This window comes from Daucus carota, chromosome 2 (genome assembly GCF_001625215.2).
Source record: "Daucus carota subsp. sativus chromosome 2, DH1 v3.0, whole genome shotgun sequence".
NCBI classification, from domain to species: domain Eukaryota; kingdom Viridiplantae; phylum Streptophyta; class Magnoliopsida; order Apiales; family Apiaceae; genus Daucus; species Daucus carota.
The window spans coordinates 53,920,221-53,930,662 of NC_030382.2; the positions used below are offsets into that span (position 1 = coordinate 53,920,221).

General features: G+C 34.6%; 2 protein-coding genes across 2 annotated transcripts; both read right to left on the reverse strand.

Annotated features, from left to right (window-relative positions):
• Positions 1 to 462: 462 nt before the first annotated feature.
• On the reverse strand, positions 463 to 1,259 carry LOC108208050 (signaling peptide TAXIMIN 1). Its single transcript, XM_017378525.2, has 2 exons — positions 976 to 1,259; positions 463 to 734 (listed from the first exon to the last, which is right to left on the reverse strand). The coding sequence occupies exons 1-2, from the start codon at positions 1,089 to 1,091 to the stop codon at positions 611 to 613; spliced, it is 240 nt and encodes a 79-aa protein (XP_017234014.1). The 5' UTR covers positions 1,092 to 1,259; the 3' UTR covers positions 463 to 610.
• A 3,229-nt stretch (positions 1,260 to 4,488) lies between these two features.
• LOC108206685 (pentatricopeptide repeat-containing protein At1g28690, mitochondrial) lies at positions 4,489 to 6,806 on the reverse strand. Its single transcript, XM_017377065.2, has 2 exons — positions 4,967 to 6,806; positions 4,489 to 4,571 (listed from the first exon to the last, which is right to left on the reverse strand). The coding sequence occupies exon 1, from the start codon at positions 6,595 to 6,597 to the stop codon at positions 4,978 to 4,980; it is 1,620 nt and encodes a 539-aa protein (XP_017232554.1). The 5' UTR covers positions 6,598 to 6,806; the 3' UTR covers positions 4,489 to 4,571; positions 4,967 to 4,977.
• Between the last annotated feature and the right edge of the window lie 3,636 nt (positions 6,807 to 10,442).

The following is a 10,442-nucleotide window of genomic DNA, read 5'->3' on the forward strand; positions in this document are numbered from 1 at the left end:
TACTCCCTCCGTCCCCCTCAATTGTTTACATTGGAGGGGGACACGGAGACCAAGACAATGTATGAAAAATGAGTAAAGTTAGATGAAAAGTGGGTAAAATGGTGGGACCCATCAATATTTAATAATAGATTTGAGATAGTGGAGGAAGGTAGTGGGTGTAATAGTAGTTTTTATTGTTAAATATGAGATAGTGGGGGAAGATAGTGGGTGTAATGATTGAAAAAACTTACCATTTATGGTAATGTAAAGAAATGAGAGGGACATTCCAAAATAGTAACTGTAAAGAAATGAGAGGGACAGAGAGAGTATTATATTTAGGAGCCAACAGAGGCTCTTGGAGATGCTCTGAGACATCACTCGGGCATTTGTGAGAACAATTTTGCAGACCTGCCTGGACAACTCAGATGGGTGGGGAGGGGGAATCATCATTCAACAATCATAATAAAATTTTAACAAACTGAATGAGATAACAGAGCGATTAATCATGAACCAATCAGCAAAGATAGGAGATTACAAAGTACTCGAGTACTCAGAAAAGGTCATCCAACTAGTCAACTCTGTAATTTTATGAGAAATTAAATAAAGAATCCAATTCAGAAAAGAGCAGCACTCAACAGGGGATTTTCTTGGTGAACCACTTCATAATAGAAAAAGGAGCCTTGATCAAAGCCAGTGCTAGCTCTACTATCACCGTCACGCACAAACAACACGGACATATACATGTCAATAACAACCTGCACCCATTACACAAAAATATGAGCATCAAGATTTTCTTTAGCATCTTAATTTAACGATCTCCAAATTCAATACTCGATTTACATCAAACAGTTAATTCATATTCGCGTTCTCATCGATATTTGATTTTTTGACATGTACCATTAGAGTTAAATCTCACCGAACAGACACGTGACAAAACTTTACCAAACAAACTACAAAGATCAACTAAAGAATAAGATGTAGAGAAAGAATAGTTACCCGATAATCCAGATGACAACTCCGATGAGGGAGAGGATAAGAGAGACAAAAGCGAAGGGCAAGCCCAAGAGAAAGCCCAAAGGCCTGCACTCACAGCCATCATCGTCTCCTGACATCTTATGATCAATTACTCTCTTCTTGTAATGAAACTAAACCCGAGGGTTTCTTGATTTCTTGGCGACTCCTTGCAATTTATGACGCGTAGAAAACTAGAACGACTCACACCCTTTAGCGGACAGCTCAAGAAACTACCAAGAATAGTTTATTTGGGGTTAGATATAACCGCTGTATATACACACATAAATTTCCGTCGTTCGACTTCGACGCGTGTAAGAGAAATTCACTATACGGAAAAAATAATAAACGGAATATACCTGTTATATTACACGGTTACACAAACAAAAATATGTTTTGGGCTGTGCGAACAAAAAAATAAATCCACGTCATATTTGACCCCAGGACTCTTAACTATCCGGAATAATAGTTTCCGACCGTTACAACTTACAAGCAGCCTTAATTGTTTAGGAGTAATTAGAAGTTACTCCTCGGTCCCCATTTAATCGTCTATTTTGTTAAAAAAAAAATTGTTTCTGAATAGTTGTTTCATTTGTAATTTCTTATCACATTTTTTCTAACTATCCAATAGCTATCATGCCCTCGGGTAAGGGCTTGGTTCCAGAGCAGCATCCGCACTTCTTTGGGACATATTGGGGTGCTGTTAGTACCAATTTTGCAGGGGAGAGAGTGGAATCTGCTGATGCCTATGTGTTTGTTGGTCGTATCTTTAAATTATGGGCCAATATGAAAACAAATTTTATAATTTTTTGGAACAAAATTTTATAATTTAATATCCGTTAGTATGTGTGTTTTTGTAAAGTGGACAACTAAAAAGCGAAAGGGAAGAGGGAGTAATTGACATTCCAAATGCATTTTGACTAGTACTCTAATAAATATGTGTCTGCGTGCATATAATAATAATAATCAATTTTACTTTTTCCTCTTTTACACAGATTTTTATGAGTATACATTTTTTTCTCATACAAAATATCATATTATTAATGAAATTGTAGTTAAAACTATGTCCACTACGAATTTGCCATAAATTCAATTTCAAGTTTACGAATCCGTCGTCATTTTCAATTATTTTGTTTTAGTAGCGTGCTAAAAGTTTTTAATTTAACCACAAATATAATCTGCATCCGAATATCCTTTGTTAGATTTTACTACTTTGGCAAGAAAAACTGGGGAGAGTACACATATGATGTTTAAAATTTTCCCCGTGTCATCTTATATCTAAGAATAAACTAGACCCAAGATGAGCTTGTTCCCGGTCCACGTTACAAATACTAGTTCTGAAACCATATCTTCAGTTGCATCTTCAATCAAATTTTGCAACCGAAGAGGCATAGTATCACCTGGCTTTCCAACAAATGCAATGTATAGAAAAATTCTCCGTCAAACAAAAGTTAAGCCAATGCCTTAACCCCAGGATGACAAAACTAGAACGTAGAATAAAGCATAAGCAACAGAGCTCAAAAGGACAATTTCAGAGGACAGGAGGAGATCACACTTGCTTATGCTTTGGACTGAAAACCAATGACAAAAGCCTAGCAGAAATGTAAGAAAATGCAAGCGCAGGAAGTGAACTCCTTTTGTATGTACCATTGCTGCCTATGACAATTGAGACAAAACCTGTTCACTTGACTGTTTGTTAATGAGTTTCGAGCCTGAATTCTTAAAACCAGCCATATTACAAAAAAAAAACTCTCCCCAAAATTTCCTTCACCAGCTCAGAATATGTAATGAATAAACTTAGCGATAAACAGGTGAACTTTTTGCCAAGAAATATCCATAAATGGGTCAGATGGGGAGCTCATGGTTAAGTACTTTGATGCAAAAGCTCGTAAAATTTGCATTAGAACCTATGATTGGTCTCACAAAGTCTGGGTTCCTCTAAAGAGTTTAGGAAATCGATCCTTGTTCTTTAGCATCCGGTCTGTTTATGTGGATGCAATTAATCATTACGGGGTTTCTGCCAACATGATTTATGACCAAAAAGATAGGACCTGCCTGCCATGTTTACTCCTTACAGAATGGCAAATTGTTCGAATGTACTTCATCAGGACTTAGAAACTGGGATGCTTTACATTTTGAGATCAAACCGGTGTGGATTGAACCTCCTGATCTTCTTCCGAATTAGGGTACCAGCCTATAGAAGAAGATGGGTCAAGGATACGGTGGTCCGACACCAATTGAAGAGGTGGCTCAATAAGGAATGTCAGGCAATCTTAGTTTATGTTAATTTACGATTTTTCTGCATCCAAAAAGCTAGAGTCTTATCTTTAAAATGCATTTAATAATTTTGGATGCTCTTACGTAATTCTGAAATTTCTGCAGTAATCATTTTCATGCATCGTCTCTGCCTTTATTCCTTACTAATTTGTACCTATATAGTACAATTATATCTTACTTGGAAAGTCCTCCTGTCTTTGCCTAAATGTTTGAGGGTTCCGGGTTACCAAGAAAGAAGGGATTACAAAGAGAGGAATCCTCTAAAAAAAACCCTCTAAGAACAGTCCTCAAAGAGGCAACAACCACAACTACCAACCACAACTACTTAAATATTTATTTACAATGTTTAATATATAATAAATTATTAAGAGCAAGTCCAATAATATGTTTTATCCTGTTACATTGCTATAATTTGAAATCAAATGCATAAAATGACAGCTCCAGACCATTGTCATACTTGAATGTAAAGTTAAATTTTATATTTGCAACCAAAGATGGATAATTTGAACTTGTTACATCATCAACCAAGTAAAAAAGAAAGAAAAAGATTAATTATAACAATATATGCATATATTTGGTGGGAAAAGTTCTATACAGAATACTCCCTCCGTCTCCCTGAGTTGTATACATTGGGGGACGGGGACGCGGCACGGACTTTAATGCTCCTGTAAAGTGTAGTTGTATAATTTATTTTTAAAATTTTCTTTTTCTGAATTAAAGTTTGGATGTTATATTTTTATTCAGAAAAAGAAATCTCAAAAATAAGTTACGGAACTACATTTTATAAGAGCATTGAAATGCGTGTCGAGCAGTTGAAAAGAAACGTATACAATTAAATGGGACGGAGGGAGTAATATTTTACTGGAGATGTAACAATATGTTTTACAATGTTATGTTTGCTTGAACATATATTGTCCCCGAGGTCTCTAATAAAGGTGGTCCGCATTTAACTCAACACTATATTAGGTTGCATTTTGCAACTAGCATTAAAATGCTCTTATATTACTATTTAAGTTCCATCTTATCAATCTAAATGGTTTCCAAAATTAAAACCAATATCAGATTTAAAACCAAAACCTTACCATTGGTTATGCAATATTTCTGGTTTTCAAACTGTGCCTAACTGGACCATATATCCCATATCAGCTGACACTTAGTTGGGGCATATAAGTAAGTTTTGACTTATCTACACTGTAGTGACTCTGCTACCCTAACAAGACATCGAGCGACAAAAAAAGAGAGGAGAGTTCTCATAAATGATAGTATACAACAACTAAGATTGGAATGTTTTCTTTACCTCTAACCTAGGAAGCATGAGTGCGGGTGCGGGTACGGGGGTGCGCGGTGCGGGGATACGAGAATTCGGCAAATTTAAAAATATGGGGATTCGGGTGCGGGGGGATTCGGCAAATATTAATATATTAAAAATATATTTTATACGTGTATTTGAAGAGTTATATTCATATTTAAACCAAATAATTGAATAAATAAGTTCAATATCCTTAACAATATACAATATAATTATTTAATAACACAATTATTTCATATTATATGGTAGTTAAGTGATAGAGTATTCAACTAATCACAAAATTAATCATTAAAAAGAATCCCCAAGAATCCCCGAGTATCGAAGAATCCCCAAGAATCGAGTGCGCGGTGCGGCGGGTGAGTGAAGAATCCCTGCTTTCTAGCCTCTAACTAAATGTTTCATCACATCTTCTGTCCAGCATGGAAACCTTCTAAATTACCATCAGCCCCAACCCAACTAAAGCCTGTATTTTTGGATATTCCTCTTGCTTTCATCACTTCTCTAATCTCACTAACAGTGTCCCATCTTTCTGCAGCTGCTAAAGTATTGGAAAAAGCAATATATGCCCCAGGCCGACTATCAGAACCTAACTTGAAAAGTTCGTTTGCAGCAATGTTTGCCATCTCAACATCATCATGCAGTCTAGAAGAGCTAAGCAGAGCTGCCCAAACATCAGAATTAGGTGTTTCAGGCATATCCATGATGAACTCCAACGCTTGATTCAGACTGCCTGCTCGACCTAACAGATCAACCATGCATGCATAATGCTCCATCCTGGGTTTCATTGAATAGTATGTCTTCATGCTATCAAAGATTTGCTTTCCTTTTGCAACAAATCCAGCATGCCCACACGCAGAAAGTGCACTGAGGAAAGTTACATAATTAGGCTCCACGCTATGACTTCTTTGCAAAATGCTGAAAAGCTCAAGAGCTTCAGCTGGATTTCCATTCTTTCCGTATCCATCAATCATGGAAGTCCACGAGAAAACATTTCTTACAGGCATAAAGTCAAAAACTCTTCTCGCATCCTCAACTCTTCCACACTTGGAGTACATATCTAAAAGCGCACTTCCCATCTTTATGTCATTGAAAAACTTAGTCTTGGTAAGCTGGCCCTGCACTTGTTGACCAACTTCAACCGCTGACAATATAGAACACGCACCAAAAATGCTCGCGAAAGTTGATATAGTCGGCCTATAATCCATGCGTTGCATGTCGATAAAAACATCAATCGCCCTCTTAGAAGTTTCGACTGACTTGCTATAACCTTCAATCATTGCATTATAAACCACCACATCTTTTTCAACTGTCTTTTTAAATATTTCTTCAGCTTCTTCCACACACCCTTGTTCCATGTACCCCGAAATCATACAAGTCGAACAAACAACATTCTTTTCCATCATCAGATCAAACACTCTCCTCGCATAATTAACTCTCCCACTCTTCACATACGAATAAACCAACGCAGTGTAAAGAACATCATCCGCCTCAGTATCCGATTTCACAATTTGTGCATGAACTTGACTCCCAACACTACGTGGCATTGCCAAAACACTATCACTAGTGGAAGCCTTCAATAACATCGAAAACGTAAACCCGTCAGGACATTCCCCAGAAAAACAAAGTCTCCTAACCAAACTAAACGCTTCACTAACATTCCCAGATTTCACATAACCCGATAACAGATAATTATATGCCGACAAAGTTGGTTGAGACAATTCATCAAACACCTTGCGTGCATACAATAAACAAGAAGATTTAACATGTACAATGAGGAGTTTGATTGATATACTAGTATTGGGCCTGAACCCAGTTTTGAGAATGTGGGAATGAACCTTCTGGCCATGAGAAGGGTGGTCTGAATTAATGTAATGCTGCAGAGCAGTGGAAATAGCAGAGGTGTTTGATTGGTTAAAAAGATAGTTGATTTCAGCAGGTGGGTAAGTACATTTTTGTTGTTGAAAGACGTGGGTTAATGAGCTAAAGGAAGCACTGAATCTGGGAATGAATCCATATTTCATCTTCCCATTGATGTGGGTTTGATTTCTGGTGTGTGCTCGAAAGAACGCAAAGGGAGTTATTTCACGAATACTCGAATAGCACCTAAGTTCGAGCTAAATTTTTAATATTGGATTTCAGTTTTTCTTTCTAAAATGCAGTGTTCCAAAATAGCCGAGCCAGCGGTTTTGAAAGCTGGTGAATGGATTATTTTGATCGGGTGTTGCTAAATGCAGTAAAATTTTACTTTATGCAGTAATCAGCAATTACTTTTGTAACCTTCCACTGTTTTAAATGTCATCAAGTATAATGACCTAGTTTTAAGTATAATGACCTAGTTTTAAGTGTCTGTTAATGATGAATTTAATACGGCGTTTAACCAGACATGTACTTCAAATTTTATGAAAGGGGAAGTTTCTTATTTAGCGTTCATATTGTTCGTTTAAACTTCTTAAAATTTGAACACATAAAAAAAATGTGTGAATCTTGGCTGAATGGTTCGCGGAGCCATATTGGTACATACAAACTAGGTATATGCATTTTTTGATTATGTCTGTTAATTTTCATTCTCTTAAAATTCTTTAATGTTAAATTTTAATTTTAATTTAGAAACAAATATAATATAATATAATATAATATAATATAATATATATCATTAATCTTGTATAGATGTATAAAAGTATTTCATAATATTATTTTGTATTATAAATTCTTGTTGAACAATTAAAACTATAATTAAAAATTCAATAATTTTGAATTATATTCTTACAAAAATTTAGCATATAATCGATTTAAATTTAAAAAATAAATCACAATTTAATTATTCAGAATATTATTCATCCGAGATTCTAATTGATTCAGATAATATGATTCGGGTTTAACAAATGAGTCTGATTAAATATAAATATGATGTACATTTTAAAATTTTTAATGTGGTGTTAATTAAATTTATATTCATATAATATTCTATGTGACGTCATATATATATTAGTGTTATAATAATCGAATATTAAGTATAATTTAAAATATATTCCCTGTAATGTTTGATTATTTTTTAATTAGAATTTTGGATTTTTTAAATCAAAATTATGAAAATCGTTAAAACATTATTAAATTTCTTTATTCTCCTTTTTATTTTTATTTTTTGCTACCGATTAATATTTCTTGGTTCCAGTTGAGTAAAATTTCTTTATTTTCCTTTTACTTAGTAATAAAATTTAATATTTTTTATATGAATTATTTTGTTAAATTTAAATGAATGTCTGATAACGTAGAAGATTGCATAAAAAGGAGGGTAAACTGCATTGAATGCAGGGTTGACCAGCGCACAAAAGATTAAGCATCCACACATGACAAAGATAATAAACGAGGGACATAACAGTAATCTATGATTACTGCGCGAAGTAAAAATTCACTGCATTTAGCAATCATGTTTTGGGCATCCACTAATCTTCTTATCTTCTTTTTTTTTTTGTCAGGTTCATCCACTAGTCTTTGTTTACTTATCCCTTTTGAAATGTCGGACGGTTCATAATAAGACAAATTACTAATTTACGTTTGGTTTATAAGTGATCTTGTTGATTGATATTCATGAATACTTTAATACGGTGAAGTTTTTATACATGATACTAATACGAAATTAAAGATATTAACAATGAAAAGTTTGTGTTGGCAAATGTGATAAAAGCAAACAGGAAAAGTGTTAGGAGACGGAGAGAGTACTATAATTTAACAAATTGGATAAATCCCAAATTATTTATTTCATAATTCAATTAATTTTTAATCTATTTAATTAATCTGTAATTAAATTTTATTCCCGATTAAATTCTATTTATCACTTTTTACAGCAGCGGTCACTTATGTTCCGGGTAATTTATAAACTTTTGATTTTAACTTTTAGTGATCTTTTGAATGAGTTTTGCGGTTTGGATTCTTTATAAAGTTAATAAATTTATTAATCTTTTTATTAAGTCTTTAGAGTTTTTCTATCAAATATACGGGGAGATGTTTTCCAATTTTAATCCAGAACAATAATTTACCTATTAAATAAATTGTAAGATAGTACACACATACACAATTTACATTTAAACGAAATAATCCTAATTCTAGTTGAGTTATCGTTTCAAATCTTTAAAATAACTTTTTAATTTCATAAATTAATTTTAATTCTAATTAAATGCTAATAATAAGGGATCATATAATTTTGCAGTTAAGCTAAACGGCTAACCCCGAATTTGGCCTTTCGGGGCCAGATGATTTCAAAACTTTGGTGGAACTGAAACTGGATATAGTAAATACCATAGCAAGAGGGGGAGAAAAATTGATACTAGTAACGAGCTCAATAATGTTACCATAAGTCCCGCCTAGCTAAGAATAAAAAGAGGCTGGTTAAACACGAATTTAACCATGCGTAGGTTTTCGATTCCTAACAACTTCGTACGTAATAGCCCGAGGCGAAGAGCTATTTCTGTAACCAACATTTGCATGCAGTATATCAGATGCATGCATGACAAGTTGTTATTTTCACATTAGACGTGGTGCTGAGGATCTGGCCCCTCTGGTGCTTCCCTGTGAGTATTCGCCATTACCCTCCTGTTGTCATGCATCATCCTTCTCAACTCATCGCTTATTTCATGTAAAATTTGTTTGCTATCGATGTTTTTCTGCATGCTCTTTGTCCCGCGGTAGCTGGTAGTTGCCGCAGAAGCACTGCTTATTTGTGCAAACACAAGTAACAAGATCAATATTAATGAAACTTGAATGCAACTTGACCTCCCCATTTTTCTAATGATTCTATGGGATGATAATGATTGTACAAGACTATCTATGCAGAGAGCATGCAAGTTAGTCTTCTCTGCTTGTGGGAAGATGAAGAGAAGTGACACACTGAGTAACATGCCCCCACACACCTATATATAGATTTACCAGATATGCATGAACATAACAATAGGAAAAAGATCGTATACCAATTAAAATAAAATTATTGTCTAGTGTGCACCCATGGGCACATGCTAAGCGCGGAATTTATTTATTATGTTTTGGAGATTTTGATTGATGTGGGTGTTGCATATGCAGGAGGTCCACCATCATTAAGATACAAGAGCCATCAAAATCTCTCAAACTTATAAACTTTAGCACTTAGCATGTGTCCATGAACACACTTGAAAAATCGTATAATTATATCCTATTATGTAATTCCAAGCTGATGGTATGGGATCCAAGAGGGATCATCATTGTCTCTCTCAAAATTGGACTTGCTTTACATTAACATTAACTAATATTATATATATGAACTAATCAGAAATCAGCATTGGTCCGCGCTTGATCCACTTCCCTCTGTCGCTCCTAATTAATATCTGTAATCATGCTCTTTATCTCCAACAATATCTAATTAATTAACCAACCAAGTTGTTTATCTAGTCATATTCTGCACGTACTATACTCATCTAGCCGAAACATAAATAGAACAAGGACAACGTTAAAAGATAAAGAAGGTAGAGGACAAGGCTAGCTTTAAACTTTAAACTGTAAAACAAAAGTTTGTATAAGCCAAACTTAATTATGTCATTTTGTCGACCTTGCATTAATCGAATCGCCACACAGCAATGTGTCAATTCCCACTTTGACTCCTCAAAGCTCGAAAGACTTTTGGCAGTCATCTGAGATTATTCTTTTACAAAGTGTGAAAATATTTTTTAATACCAAAAAAAAGAATGAACTTTTTTGAATACCTGGAATGGGGGTCACATTCTTAGCTTTTGTTGTCAAATGGGTTATCGTGTTGTTGTTTTTTAGCATGGGAGGAATCTTAATGGATCTGTTACACGTTCGAAAGGCTCCTGGTCGGTCTTGGCAAATGGAATGACAT

Excerpts from the sequence above, each read along its gene's own strand:
- LOC108208050 (XM_017378525.2), bottom strand. The coding sequence starts at position 1,091 with ATGTCAGGAGACGATGATGGCTGTGAGTGCAGGCCTTTGGGCTTTCTC. Across the intron at positions 735-975 it reads GTTGTCATCTGGATTATCGG|GTTGTTATTGACATGTATAT; the intron begins GTAACTATTCTT and ends TAATGGGTGCAG.
- LOC108206685 (XM_017377065.2), bottom strand. The coding sequence starts at position 6,597 with ATGAAATATGGATTCATTCCCAGATTCAGTGCTTCCTTTAGCTCATTA.